Source organism: Heteronotia binoei, chromosome 10, assembly GCF_032191835.1.
Source record: "Heteronotia binoei isolate CCM8104 ecotype False Entrance Well chromosome 10, APGP_CSIRO_Hbin_v1, whole genome shotgun sequence".
Lineage (NCBI taxonomy): Eukaryota > Metazoa > Chordata > Lepidosauria > Squamata > Gekkonidae > Heteronotia > Heteronotia binoei.
In genome coordinates this window covers 96008267-96023909 of record NC_083232.1, presented here as the reverse complement: position 1 = coordinate 96023909, position 15643 = coordinate 96008267, and the positions used below count along the sequence as shown (strand labels likewise).

General features: G+C 50.4%; 1 protein-coding gene across 1 annotated transcript in view; it reads left to right on the top strand.

Moving 5' to 3' along the window:
- Positions 1–15643, top strand: part of COL15A1 (collagen type XV alpha 1 chain) — a 339567-nt gene that overhangs the window by 216344 nt on the left and 107580 nt on the right. The window contains exons 20-22 of the mRNA XM_060247740.1: positions 9599–9661; positions 11642–11677; positions 11777–11860. Coding sequence (XP_060103723.1) covers positions 9599–9661; positions 11642–11677; positions 11777–11860 — 183 coding nt within the window. The remainder of the gene's footprint in view (positions 1–9598; positions 9662–11641; positions 11678–11776; positions 11861–15643) is intronic.

Below are 15643 nucleotides of genomic sequence, written 5' to 3'. Positions count from 1 at the left end.
GGGTGGTCTGCAAATGTTCCAGGTTACGATGGTCGGTGAAGACTTGGACCGGATGCCTGGCCCCCTCAAGGTGGTGGCGCCAGACCTCAAAGGCCACCTTGATAGCCAGGAGCTCTCTCTCCCAAATGGTGTAATTGCGTTCGGCAGCCGAGAGCTGCCGGGAGTAGTAGGCGCAGGGCTGCCATGGCTGGCTAGGCTCGTCCCGCTGGGAGAGCACGGCTCCGAGGGCCACATTGGAGGCGTCCGCTTCCACCATGAAGGGCAAGCTCGGGTCAGGGTACCGCAGAAGGGGACTGGAGGAAAAACTCTGCTTGAGCTGGCGGAAGGCCCGGTCGGCTTCGGGGGTCCACTGAAAGGGCTCCTTCGGTCGGAGGAGTCTGGTCAAGGGCTTGGTGAGGTCGGCGTAGCCCGCGATGAATTGCCTGTAATAATTGGCGAAGCCCAGGAGGCGCTGGATGTCCTTCCGACTTCGAGGGGCCTGCCATTGAAGGATGGCGTCGACCTTCCGCGGATCCATCTGGGTTCCCTGGGGGGAAATGATGTGCCCCAGGAACTCAACGGACTGGAGGTGGAAAGCACATTTCTCCAGCTTGGCATACAGGCGATTGGCTCGGAGTCGCTGTAGCACCTGGCGGACGTGGTGGATGTGCTCCTGTTCGGATGCAGAGTAGACCAAAATGTCATCTAAATAAATGATCAGGAACCGGTCTAGCAGGTCACGGAAAACGTCATTCATAAAATGTTGGAAGACGGCGGGGGCATTGGTGAGCCCAAAGGGCATGACCAGATGTTCGTATTGGCCATACCTGGTGCCAAAAGCGGTCTTCCACTCATCCCCGGCTTTGATACGAACCAAGTTGTAGGCCCCGCGAAGGTCGAGCTTGGTGTAGATCGTGGCCCCTTTGACGCGGTCGAGGAGCTCAGGGATCAGTGGGAGCGGGTAGCGGTTCCGAATGGTAATCTTATTGAGGGCCCGGTAGTCGTTGCAGAGTCGCAGGTCCCCGGTCTTCTTCTTAACGAACAGGACAGGTGAAGACAGGGGCGAGGTGGAGGGTCTAATGAACCCTCGGGCCAAGTTCTTGTCCAAGTACTCCCGGAGGGCAGCCAGTTCCGGGTCTGCCATGGGGTACAGGCGGCCCGCGGGTAGCGGAGCGCCGGGCACCAGGTCGATGGCGCAATCGTAGGGCCGATGTGGGGGAAGCTGGTCTGCTTCCTTCTCATTGAAGACGTCCGCGAACTCCTGGTAGGGAGTTGGGAGTGTGGTGGCGGCCCCCAGGAGGCTGGTGGTGCGTGGGGAACCGGGTTGGTTGACAGGCGGCACCTGAGTCGAGTCGGGTGGTAGCGGGGAACAGGGTGCGAGGGTACTCGAAAAGCTCAGTTCACGTTGCACCCAGTCCACATGGGGGTTGTGGGCTTGCAGCCAGGACAGGCCCAAGATAACAGGGAAGCGTGGCATGCGGGCCAAATCGAAGGTCTGCTTCCCTTGGCGCTGTTGGACCCACAAAACGAGTGGTAGAGTTTCGTGGCGGACCGGCCCCGAGCGCAGCAGACGACCATCCACTGCCTCGACCAGTGTAGGAGTTCCCTTTTCCCGAACGGGGACGCCATGCTCCTTGGCAAAGTGGCTGTCCATGTAGCAGCAGGCAGCCCCTGAGTCCAACATGGCATGGACGAAGATCCACCGGTCGTCGGGAAGCTGCAGGCGGATCGGGACCAGGAACGGGGTGGGTGGTGGATGGACGGAGCTAGAGGACCTCAAGGAGTGCCCCAGGCCAGGAGATCCGGCTAGACCTGGGGCTGGCCTTTTACCGAGGCAGCGGAGCTCGGGGTGCGCTTTGATTTGGCCGGGCAGGAGCTTGCAAAATGCCCGTCCCCTCCACAATACAGGCACAGGTTGTGGGTGCGCCGTCGGTTCTTCTCCTCAGGGGTCAGGCGAGGGCGGGCGCCGCCCAGCTGCATGGGTTCTACAGCCGGCGGTAAAGCTGGGGTACCTGGAACGGGAGCCGCCGGGGGGGGCCTTGTTGGAGTAGTGCCCCTCTTCTGCCTCTGGCGCCGACCTTGCAGTCGCCCATCAATGCGTAGACACAGCAGGATCAGGTCCTGGAGGGCGGCTGGGCGGTCGGTGCGTGCCAGTTCGTCCAGGACGGCATCGGAGAGGCCTTCAGTGTACTGGTCCACCAAGGCAGCTTCATTCCAGGCCAGGTCTTGAGCCAGCAGCTGGAACTCTGTGGTATACTGAGACACAGAGTTCTGGCCTTGGTGCAGAGCCCGTATCTTGCGATTAGCTGTCTCAGCACGCACAGGGTTGGCATAGGCGGCCTGGAAGTGTGCCTTGAACCGTGTGTAGTCTGCTAGCAGCGGCGAGGGCTCTAGCAGCAGAGGAGTGGCCCACTTGGCCGCTGGCCCTTTAAGCAGGCTCAGGATAAAACAGACTTTTGTTTTGTCTGTAGGGAAGTCGCCCTGCCTTATCTCCATGTATAGTTCACACTGGGCGAGGAAGGCAGGGAACTCTTCCAAGTTTCCTGCGAATTTCTCAGGAATGCTCACCGGGCAGCGAGAGCGGGGAGCAGCGGCGGCAGCCAAGGCCACGGCATTGGACGCAGTCTGCTGCTGCAGAGTAATCACCGCTTGGGTTAATTGCTGCACCTGGTCTAGGAGCCCCGGCAAGGGGTCCATGCCTCCTGCCGCTTGGTCCGTCATGAGCGTGCCTGGTGAGTTTTGGGTGCTGGCAAGCTGTCACGGCCCGAGTCTCTGACACGAAGCTGCGGCTGCTATCGTCCTGGCAACGAGCCAGGACCTCTCGCAGACAGCCCAGGCGAAGCACAGGGAGTGGTCGTAAAACAGTCCAGTTGATTGATAACGTAAACAGGCAGGCTGGAGGGTGAGACGGAAGCTTGGTCAGGGAAGCCGAGAGTCAGGAGCCGGGGAGCCGAGCCGAAAGTCAGAAGCCGGGAAACAGAGCCGAGAGTCAGAAGCCGGGAAGCAAAGCCGAGATCAAACGATACCTAAGCCAGTCCGATAAGCAAAGCCAGAGTCCAGAATACCAGTCTATGGGTCAGGCCGGGTCAGGAATGCACAGGTTCTTTCCGAAGCAAGGGGTGCGAGACGCAGACACATCCAAGGGTGTTCGCTTGTTGCCAGCACAGTTTGGCCTGAGGCCAGGATCCCAGATATACTGCTGGCTAATTGGCTCGTTAGAACTCCGGGCTCAGATCTCTTCTAGCCCGCATGCGCGCCTCTCTACGCCTGTTCCTGAATTCCAGGCGTCTCCTCTCGCGCAGGCGGGCCCCAGGTGTTGGTGAGTCTGGGGGAGATGAGCTAGTACCTGGTGTGGCCAGATTGGTTTCAGGTGGCCCCTGCTGCTGGCTGGCTCCTTCAGGACTTACGTCCTCTGTTGCTGAAGGCATCTGCACAGCAGGGGCGGGGTCAGCAGCAGGCACCTGCTCTGAGTCAGCAGGGGCAGGCACGACAAGCAGACAGGTTAAAACGGATATAAGGAAGTACTTCTTCACCCAAAGGGTGATTAACATGTGGAATTCACTGCCACAGGAGGTGGTGGCGGCCACAAGCATGGCCACCTTCATGAGGGGGTTAGATAAAAATATGGAGCAGAGGTCCATCAGTGGCTATTAGCCACAGTGTGTGTGCGTGTGTGTGTGTGTATATATTGGCCACTGTGTGACACAGAGTGTTGGAATGAATGGGCCATTGGCTTGATCCAACATGGCTTCTCTTATGTTCTTATGTTAGTCTGTGCACTCTGTGGTTGACATGCAGCGCTAATCTGAAACCGTCAACCACCAAAGAAGCTCACAGTGAGGCTGGATCAGGGTGGGATTCTGAGGGAAAATCTCCATCACAAAATGCGATGGAATAATTAGCGGTGCACCCAAACTGCACCAACCTTTCCGTCTGACCACAGCCTATACGTTCCGCTAAGGATGTGTCTCTAAAGCAGGGTTGTTGTTTTTTTGTAGCAGGAACTCTTTTGCATATTAGGCCACACACCCTTAATGTAATCAATCCTCCCAGAGCTTACTGGGCCAGTGCTGGATTAAACCTTGTAGAGGCCCCTGGGCAGTCAAAATCTTGGGGGCCCCCTTGCAAATTAACTCAGAGTCGAAGCACCCTCCCTGCCACCCACTGCCCCCCACTGTGGCCTGTGGGCTTCTTCTCAAAAGCCCCTTTGACAAAGCTGTGGGGGAGAGGCAGAGAGCTGGGCAGGGTGCAAGAAACAGTTGCTCAGCTCAGAGGCATTTGGAGCTGCTCTGAATGCCTCTGAGGCAAGCGAACATGCTGTGCACTGCCCCCGCCCAGGTCTGTGCAGAGACTTAGCACACAGTGGGGACGGGGGGAGGCGCCTGCCCCCATGCGCCCGGGTAGCACCCTAGACAGGTGCCTACGTGGTCTACTCCTGTGTGCCGACCCTGGTTACCATTTCTTTCCACGCTTTGGTTTTCAATGGCTTTCTGCTGGAACGATACCACCCCTGTGGTGTCACTTCTTTTCTGTCAAGAACAACCACAGGGCCAGACGGCAGAGATCAGTTCTCTGGAGAAAATGGCTGTTTCAGAGCATGGACACAACAGCATTGTACACACTGATGTCCCTCACCTCAAACCCAAGTTCTTCATCTAAATCTCCAGGAATTTCCCAACACCAGAGTTGGCAACCCCAAGCCTCTTGTGTCACTGCCAACATACTGTTTGGTGTCCTTCTGACCAGATGGCCCCTCACTCTTCCCATGTTTAATAAAACAGAGTCCCTGTTTTCTTTCTCTGGGGGAACTGCTGGGAGTGAGCTATCACGCATGGCTCATGTTTACATGTGGTCTTTGGTAAAAGTAAGCGGCGGCGCTCTCATTTTAGAAGCGCTTGAATTATCTTTTAACTAACTGGAGTTATGCCAGTGTGGTGCTTAGAAGATACAGCAGTTAATCACACCCTCGTAATTAATGAGCGGTTCTGTCACGGAACAGCTTCTGCTTACTGTAATTTAGAAAACAACAGAGCGTGTTTCGCTGCGCTTTGTTAGGAATTCCATCTGCTGCACACAGTTTGAATCTCTGAGGATCTCTGTATGAGCCAGCTTCCTAAAACGTTGTCACTAGTAGCAGTGGGGAATTCACTGACGAAAGCTGCTTTGGCCAGGTAAAAGGGAGTGGTTGTCAGACACCAAGGTGAGTGGTGTGTTGGGACAGGATAGGAAAGTTACATGTCAACACGCAAGAAGCTGCCTTGTACTGAATCGGACCACTGGTCTATCCAGGTGAGTCTTGTCCACTCAAACTGGCATTTCACATCACCTTCTACCTGATCCTTTTGACTGGAGATGGCAGGGGCTGAACTTGGGACCTTCTGCATGCTGAGCAGAGCTTCTGCATGCCTTTCTGGGCCATTGGTTGGATTCATTATAAGGCAGCTGCATCACGTGTTCAAGTTTGTACTCAGCGAATGTCAAGTGGGCTGGTAAATTTCGCCAGGAGATGGGCAACACAAGGATGCTCAGGATGGCATCCAAGGATTGTGCTTGGCAGGGAGAGGGGATAGCCATAGAGTTCGGCACAGACTCAGTTGACATTCAGTCGTCTCTGCTAACCCTGAATAATGGACACAAACCATGGTTAACTTCAACTGTGGTTAAGAGTGACGGCAGAATGCAGCAAATGCTCTGTTCAAAGCTCTCGTTGCATTGGATATGCCCTTTGCAAGTTCTTTTTGAGTTCTATCACCCTTTGATTACTTTTGTGGATGGATTTATGCCAGGGGTGGCCAAATTTGTTTAACGTAAGAGCCACATAGAATGTCAGATTTTTGAGAGCTGCAAGACATGACCATCAGATTCTGGAGGGAGGGAGGAAGAAAGGGGGAGAGGGAGGGAAGAGAGAGGTGGAAGGAAAGCAACTTTAACTTTAAATGCATTATCCAAGCCACCAGTTGGCTTCGCTTGGAGAGCCATGTAATATGTGTGAAAGAGCCTCATGTGACTCCTAAGCCATAGTTTGGCCACTCCCGATTTATGCTATAAAGGCTAGCCAAGTCCTTCTCAAAATTATTCTCACACTGCGATTGCATGGCCAGTTTGGCCCTTAGGATCTCATTACAGGAGACGAAATGCAAGGCAGTTTGGGGTTTCTGCAGCCACGCTCACATTTCACTTCTGTCCTAGACTCACCTCAAAAATTGTTGGAGGGGGGAAATGTTCCCTCTAACCCCCCCCCCCCCCCCCGGCACACGCATGCAGACTGAGTGGAGCAGTTCACATCCTGTGCAGAATAAACTGCTGTAATATTGAAACGGGCAATGGGCAGTTCAAGACCCTACGCAGCTCCAGACTGCTGTTGAGTGGGGCTTCCTGTGTTGATGGGTGGTCTCTCACGTGCACAGCATAGCAGGAATGCTGGTGGGGGGCAGATCAACTCTGAGCATGTAGTGTGGGCTAAGAGACACCATAAATTTTAAACAACCAGACAGCTTAATGTAGAGGTCAGTGGTGTTCTGCCTAAGCTTGCATATAGAACTTCAGATAAACAAGAGCATGTAGCAAAAAGATATTCACAGAAGACAGTTCAAAAACAGTCTTTCCAATCACAAAGGAGTAACAATATTCCGGCATTTAGTTCATAGAACTAAAAGAAGCCCTTCCAAAGACGTCTGTTCTAGATATCAAGACGTTTCATCCGTCTTTCTTATCACTGGAACCCAGTCTTTACAATATATTCATAGAAGACCAACAAGGTTCAAAGTATGTCTGTTAGATTTCAAGATATGTCTGTTAGTGTAATGGCAGGAGGGGCTTCAGCTTTCCTTCCTTTCCATCTTGCGCTCCTTTCAACAGCAAGAAAATGTGGCTGGAAGGAAGCGGGGCTGTTGGCCCCACTGCTGGTTCCACATGCCTGCCCATATCGTGTCTAGGAAACCCCCAAACTGACTTGCATTTCACATCTTGTGTAATAAGCCCTTTTGTTTCATAGTTATCTCTGGTTTGTGGTTTTACTGTTTCTGCTTTCCCGACTCCGTGGCTGTCAAGGGGAGCTTTTGCAGGACTCGTTCAGTTTGCTCTCTATCCACTGGAGTCTTTTATTGGTTCTCATAATATCAATTAACGCTTTTATGTGAGTTATTTACGCTTAATTTTCCCCCCTCCCCTGATCTTTCCGCCACCTCTCCTGCCCACGTTTTTTTCAGTAGCTTGAAATTGTTTCCTCTTGGATGGCCTTCCATTCTTCACAGCTTTTAATCTCTCTCCAGATGAATTTGGGGGATGACCCCCACAACCCCCCCCCCCTGCAGCTGATCATTTTCTTTTTATTTGGATTCACATCCCAGAGCCGTGTGGATTCATTCCGGCGATAGCTGAAGCGTTATCAAGTTCAGCTTTTTAATATTTCAAAAGAACACTTCTTTGGCTCGCTTTTTTCTGTACTTGCTGGTGGTCTTGATTATTGCAGCGTTTTTCTTTCTTGCCTAATCATTTCACACTGTAGAATCCTAGAATCATAAGAGTTGGAAGGGACCTTCAGGGTCATCTAGTCCAACCCCCTGTACAATACAGGAAACTCACAAACACCTCCCCCTAAAGTCATAGGATCATTGCTGCCAGATGGCTATCTAGCCTCTGTTTAAAAACCTCCAAGGAAGGAGAGCCCACCACCTCCCCAGGAGGAAGCCTGTTCCACTGAGGAACCACTCTAAACTCACAAATCCCTCCCCCTAAATTCACGGGATCCTCATTGCTGTCAGATGGCCATCTAGCCTCTGTTTAAAAACCTCCAAGGAAGGAGAGCCCACCACCTCCCGAGGGAGCCTGTTCCACTGAGGAATCGCTCTAACTGTCAGGAAGTTCTTCCTAATGTTGAGCCAGAAACTCTTTTGATTTAATTTCAATCCATTGATTCTGTTCCTAACTTCTGGGGCCACAGAAAACAATTCCACACCGTCCTCTATAGAACAGCCCTTCAAGTACAACCTTCAAATTGACAACCTTCATATTGCTCCTTCTGTTTTGAATTCTGCTGCATACCTTTTCTATGCCATTATTTCCAGTATAATTTTCTGTACCTATGCTTCAGCATTTTCAGTTCAAGTTTCTTATTCTTTGTTCATCAATTGTATGAATTGCAAGGCTGTGTATTAACTTGCATTTCCCATGTTCTGTTGATGCTTTTTCTTGGGCAGCTCTTACGCCAGGTGTAACACAGTCCCAAGGGTTCATTGCAAAGAAATGGATACTTTGCAGCAGAGAAAGGATGCGATGGGGGAAGAGAGTATTTGAATGGTCCCATGGCAACTGCTCTCCCCTGAAAATCTCTCCATTAGGGTTGCCAAGTCCAATTCAAGAAATATCTGGGAACTTTGGGGGTGGAGTCAGGAGACTTTGGGGGTGGAGCCAGGAGCAAGGTTGTGACAAGCATAACTGAACTCCAAAGGGAGTTCTGGCCATCACATTTAAAGGGATTGCACGCCTTTTTAAATGCCTTCTTTCCATAGGAAATAATGGATAGAGATACCTTCTTTTGGGGCTCATAGAACTGGACCCCCTGGCCCAATCTCTTTTAAACTTGGAGGGTAATTTGGGGAGAGGCACTGAATGCTCTGTGGCAAATATGGTGCCTCTACCTCAAAAACACAGTCCTCCCAGAGCCCCAGATACCCATGGATCAATTCTCCATTATACCCTATGGGAATTGGTCTCCATAGGGAATAATGGTGTGCCCAGCAGATTTCCCTCTCCCCACCACTTTCTGATGACCCTGAAGCAGGGGGAGAGCCTCCAAACCAGGGGATCCCCTGCCCCCACCTGGGGATTGGCAACCCTACTCTCCATGCTTGCTTTTATCCCTATGGAGTTCAACACTCCACTATAGAAAATAGAGCAGGGGTCCCCTTGGCACCATGGTACCCACCAACACCTTTTCTGGTGCCCAGTGACTGTTTCTAGAAAATCGACTGGGCCAAGTGGGGCTTTTGCCTAGCAGAGCTTTTGATTGGCCGCTAGAAATCTGATTGGCTGTGCAGATTAAAAGGCATCCTTTTAAATAGGTCCTCTGCTGGAAATTTTGAAGAGCTGGGCGTAACTTTGTTCCCTGACATATAGTGCTTGGGTCTGCCCCCTGCGGCTGCCATTTTGCAGTTAGCTCCACCTCCTGCTGCAGCCATATTGTCACTGCATCCATCACCTGGTGTCAGAATTCCAGAATTGTCCGCAGGCTCAAAAAAAGGGGGGGGGCCCTGAAATAGGATAGATGGAGGCAGGGTTTGTTGTTTTTTGTAGCAGGAACTTCTTTACATATTAGGCCACACACCCCTGATGTGGCCAATCTTCCAAGAGCTTCCAGGACTCTTTGTACAGGGCCTACTGTAAGCTCCAGGAGGATTGGCTACATCAGGGGTTTGTGGCCTAACATGCAAAGAAGCTCCTGCTACAAAAAAAGGCTCTGGGTGGAGGGAATGGAGATGCTGCTCCACAAGAACCGACATGCCCCAGGGATGCCTATAGCATGTCTTTGGGACATATAAAAGAGGGCTCTGAAGTGTGGCCATTGTGAAATGAAGCTGGAAGAGCTGTGCAGTGAATGCCTCCTTTTTTATGTCAACAGGGAGAACAAGGTCTAGAAGGAAAGCCGGGGTTTCCTGGTGTCGCCGGGCGTCCTGGAGATGCAGTGCGTATGCGGCTGTTATCATTCTTCGTACAGGAGTTAAAGTGGGAAGAGCTGGGGCTGCATTTCAGATTTTAGCTTAAAGAAGCAAGGCATTTTGGTGAAAGACAAGAAAATTCATAACAAAGTTTACATCAGGGTCTTTTTAAAATGTGCAGCTGGACACAAACTATGGAGATTGATTTAGCACTCGTGGCTTGTTCTGGGTGGAGAGACCTTTTGCCCCCGGCACATCACTCCATTTTCGCACCAGTTGCCCCGGAGCTGTGAGTTGCCGCGCTGCTTTTCCATGGCAAGCAGAAACCGCTTGTAAGAGGATCTCGCTTGCTGCGGAAAAGCAGCACGCCAACTCACAGCTCCAGGGCAGCTTGTGTGAAAACCAAGAGAAGCACCGGGAGCAAAAGGGCTCTCCACACAGAACAAGCCTCGTATGAAATCGGTCGGAGTGTCAGGAAAAAATGTGCTGTTCCAAAAGAACATTTGACACATTCCAAATTTGAAGTCACACAGTTTGTTTTAGGTAACCGGCTGCATAGAGCAGCTGATGGCCATGTGAAAGGTCTTGGGCTCTTCCACCACCCTGGACCCTGCCCTCCCCCTTCCCTGCCAAAAGCACTCCCTGTCTTCAAGATGCCACTGGACTCAACCTTGATTCTGCAGGTTCTGGCGTTAGTCTTCACACACGCTTTACAAAAGTTTCAAAGAAGAAAGAAGTCATTCTAAAATACAGAGACCTCTTTCCTGACTAGTTGTGTGAAGATGCCCAAGGTAGGGCAAGGGCAGCAATTCACACAACAGGGGAATGGGGAAGTGTGGTTGTAACTGTATGTGCTGGGCAGGGCTTTTTTTTTGTAGCAAGAGCTCCTTTGCATATTAGGCCACGCCCCCTGCTGTAGCCAATCCTCCTGGAGTTTACAGTCGGTCTTGTACCAAGACTGTAAGCTCTCAGAGGATTGGCTACATCAAGGGGGTGTGGTCTAATATGCAAAGGAGTTCCTGGTACAAAAAAAGCCCTGGTGCTTGGCATGCAAGTTACCATCGCATATAGCCCTCATAGTTCCAGATTTTCTTTTTCAAAAGCCCGCTGCTAGATATATTCCGGATTAAATTACAGTACCGAGGAGACTGACTCCAAACATTGGTTAGGGTTTCTTCTTCTTTTAACTCGCAGCAACCATGGCAAAGACGAACAGGGCAACCCCTCCGCCCTTTATTTTTAAAGCAAAGGAATTGGTGGCTTTGTTATGTCTGCAGATCAAGTCCCATTGAACTGTTTCCAACAGCTGCTCAGAATGAAGTTAGCCAGTGAATGAGGGGTTGCTGGGGCCCAGTCACCGGCAATGCAAGGGTGGGGCGCTGCCCTTTCTAGATGCTGCATGGTCTGGGCCTCGCTCAGAGCCAAACTAACCAGTGGCACCAGGTGTGGCTCCATCCTCTGGCCATTGTTCCCTCTCAGCTGAGTTAGCGTGAGCCAATTCACAGTTTTTTAGCCTCTGGTTCATACATTTTAGTCTTTGCTCAGGGAAAATGGCCCCAGAGCAAGCTAATTGATGCAATAGCTTACAGCTTTCATGCCAGGAGCTCACAAAGTTGAATTTTTGCTCACAAGACTCCACAGCTTAGAGGGAGAACTGTTGATGTGCCATGTTACAGAAGCATTTGGAGTTCTTTGAAAATCTCCATAAGGCCCTGATCTGGAGGAGGGAAATGAAAGTTCCTGGGGCCGCTGCACCTCACATGGACTCCAATTGAGCCTTGCTGCAATTTTTAACGAACTACCGATGCTTCTAAAATGGCCCCAGTGGCTTCAGTGCTGGCCATCACTTTGGTCCGCAGTAGAAAAGAATTAGCTGTGAAAACTTCCAGTGCACCATTCTAAGGGAAAAGATTTTGACATGTGTGAGCCGTATTATTATTTCTATTATTGTCGCAATCGTTATCCTCCTCTTATGCAACTAATACTAGCTGTTCCATTAAATTCAGGGAGCTAAAGGAGAAAAAGGTGGCCCAGGGCCCAAGGTAAGAGGAAATGACATTTTCTGCAATTTGATACTTGTTTGGATGTCAGTGTTACAGAAACAGCCTTTTAAAAGTAAAACCATTATTCTCTTGACCCAGGGTGAGCCAGGAGAACCAGGGGCGAGTGTTATTGGACTACCAGGACCACCTGGGCCACCTGGCCCCATTATAGCCATTCCAAGAGTAAGTATCAGCTTAGATAAGGCCAGGGCTTTTTTTGTAGCAGGAAGTCCTTTGCATATCAGGCCACACCTCCTTGATGCAGCCAATCCTCCTGGAGCTTACAGGAGGCCCTGTACGAAGAGCCCTGTAAGCTCTTGGGGGATTGGCTACATCAGGGGTGTGTGGTCTAATATGCAAAGGAGTTCCTGCTAGAAAAAAAAAAAAAGCCCTGGATAAGGCTAAGTATAGCGTTACCCTTTTGCATCACTGAAACTGCATTTATTTTAGATTCAGCACCGACATTTGCCAGTTGCGGAATCTGGATCAAACAATTACTTCCAAATTTGGTGAAGACCCTGCCCCAAACCCTCAAAACACACATTCCTGAGATCCTCACGCCTGTTGTCAGTTCTGTGCCATCCATGCCAGTTGGCAGAGACTCTTGCCTGCAGTTGCCTAGGTAACCCAAAATGACTGCCGCAGGTTCATTTTGATACCTGAAGTGAACGGTATCACAACCTCCCATTTGGTCATCAGCCCACTTTTGTGTAGGCTCACCAGGAACTGGTTGTATCTTAAAAACAATTTTTTTGCTTTCCATACGTACCCAACCCCCTGCTAGGGAATTTCTTAACCCAGTATAAGCTGCCACCGTCAGTAGAACTTCCCCCTCATGGTTATGCTTTCCACTGTCTTTCATGAGCACCAAGAGCTTGGAGAGAGAGACAGAGCATGTGCATGTGTGCGCATGAGATAGAGAAGCAAAGAAGGGGAGAAGTGGTGGGGCCATTGAAGGGGAAGAAAAGTAGAGATAATCTTGGGAAGAGGGCCCCATCTTGTTCCTGATGGAGCATTTCATATTTGCTGTGTGTCACTTTCTGCAAGGCAAAGAATGTAATTTTATTCAAAACTTTTAATTGTTTTAAACTAATTGTATATTATTGTTTTTACAATTACGGTAGTTTAAAACAATTAAAAGTTTTGAATAAACTAACTATATTATTGTACAGAGCCCTGTGGTGCATAGTGTTAAAGCTGCAGTACTGCAGTCGGAGCCCTCTGCTCACGACCTGAGTTCGATCCCAGCGGAAGCTGGTTCAGGTAGCCGGCTTGAGGTTGACTCAGCCTTCCATCCTTCCGAGGTCAGTAAAATGAGTACCCAGCTTGTTGGAGGGAAAGTGTAGATGACTGGGGAAGGCGATGGCAAACCACCCTATAAAAAGTCTGCCGTGTAAACATTGTGAAAGCAACGTCACCCCAGAGTCGAAAAACGACTGGTGTTTGCACAGGGGACTACCTTTATCGTTATATTATTGTACATTAATTGTATATATTAGTTGTATATTTTTGTTAGTGAATGGAAATATTCTAAATAGATATATTGTGGGGGGTGTTATCCCTATTGAATCACTGTTCTTAGGACTTTTTTTGTAGAAAAAGCCCAGCAGGAACTTATTTGCATATTAGGCCGCACACCCAGATGCCAAGCCAGCCGGAACTGTGTTCCTGTGCATTCCTACTAAAAAAAAAAAAGCCCTGACTGTTCTCATGCCCATCTATAAGATTTCCCCCCATTTCTTAAGTGTCCCTTTGTGCCACAAATTTCCTGGTAAAGGAACATTTTCTAAGAAAATAATGCCTTACATTTCTCCCCCCTCCAAGTCTGTGACTTGACTGATTTGAGAAAAATCAATACTGTTTTGAGGGAAAAGATGAAAGTGAGTGCTTGCACTTTGGCCTTTCTCCATCATTGCCTTAATAAGTGGGGAACTGCACCTTGTCCAGACAATTCAGTGAAAGCCAGTTTGGTGTGATGGTTAAGTGTGCAGACTCTTATCTGGAAGAACCAGGTTTGATTCCCCACTCCTGCACTTGCAGCTGCTGGAATGGCCTTGGGTCAGCCATAGTTCTCACACAGTTGTCCTTGAAAGGGCAGCTTCTGGGAGAGCTCTCTCAGCCCCACCCACCTCACAGGGTGTTTGTTGTGGGGAGGGAAAGGTAAAGGAGATTGTAAGCGGCTCTGAGACTCTGTCCTTGAAGGGCAGCTTCTGTGAGAGCTCTCTCAGCCCCATTTACCTCACAGGGTGTCTGTTGTGTGTGGGGGGGGGGGGGAGGAGAGAGAAGGTAAAGGAGATTGTGACCGCTCTGAGATTCAGAGTGAAGGGCAGGATATAAATCCAACATCTTCCTTACTTCTTGAAAGACAACAGTGTTTCAGAAAAACGATGTGTCCAGGGTTGGCACCACTGCCACCACATTTACCCCCAGAAGACTGCAAGCCTGGCTGAGGGTGTGGAAAAGTTATCTGCTGGGTTATAGAATAGAATTATAGAGTTGGAAGGGATCTCCAGGTTCATCTAGTCCAACCCCCTGCACAATGCTGGAAATCCACAAATACCTATTCCAAATTCACAGGACTTTCACTGCTGTCAGATTGCCATCTAGCCTCTGTTTAAAAACCTCCAAGAAAGGAGAGCCCACCACCTCCCAAGGACGCCTATTCCACTGAGGAATCGCTCTTAACGATCAGGAAGTTCTTCCTAATGTTGAGCCGGAAACTCTTTTGATTTAATTTCAACCCATTGGTTCTGGTCCTACCTTCCGGGGCCACAGAAAACAATTCCACACCCTCCTCTATATGACAGCCCTTCAAGTACCTGAAGATGGTGATCATATTACTTCTCAGCCGCCTCCTCTCCAGGCTAAACATCCCCAGCTCCTTTAACCTTTCCTCATAGGACTTGGTCTCCAGACCCCTCACCATCTTCGTTGCAGCAGGGCATGGCCTTGCCTGAGTCTGCTCAGGAGTAAAGCAGCTTGAGGGAGCCCAGATGGCTCTCAGCAGCATGCTGAGTGACAGAAGCCAACCTAGCCCAGTCCAAAGGGGACCCTAGAACTGAGATTCTTAGTGGAGAAGGGTGGGGATTCTTAGTGGAGAAGGGTGGGGCAGCCAGCTCTTTCAAGAAGTTCAGAGGGAAAGGGCCAGGGAGCTCACTAATCCAAGACAAGGCATCCATTGGTTAGCCACTGTGTGAGACAGGATGCTGGACCTAGATGGATCATTGCTCTGATCCAGCAGGGCTCTTCTGATGTTCTTACTGGTCCAGGGACCTGTCAGTCTCCAGGACTGGGTTAGGGAGAGAGGATTGGCTGAGCCCAGGGTTGGTCAGGGCCGGTGCTAGGCTTTCTGGCACCCTAGGCGAATCACCCACTAACGCCCTCCCCCCCCCCCATTATTAAAAAATATAGGGAAACTGAAGAGCGCCAAACTTGAAACTTTTCACATTTTTAATTTACTGATTTTTAATTTTAAATTTTTTTTAAACAAATGTGATATGTTATAAAAAAAATGGTGAGTATAAGTGTTTGCTGGCCACACCAGGAAAGAGGGTGGTGGGATAGGATGAGGTGGGAGACCAAGTCGCGCTGGGGAGAGGGGGGTGGATTCGCTTTGTTGAGGGCAGCTTGGTGATGCGAGAGGACAAGGTGACAGCAGTCAGGAGCCAGAGTCATGGGTCTGGGAGGGGGCTCCCTAGACGACTGCCTACTTTGCCTACTCCCACGCACCAGCCCGGAAGGGTGTGCCTGGGAGCAGCGATGGAGAAAGCGCCTAGGCCCATTCCCCAAGTAGCACTTGACAGAGCAGTGTAGGGAAACTGGGTGAAAAGACACACACACCCCCCGTTCTGTTCTGGGCCTTCGTCTTGGGGCAACTGCCCAACAAATAGCGACCCTGGGATCAGATCTGGCCTCAGAACCAGCGCCAGTGGAGCCTGACACAACGAATGCCTAACACTTCCTGTT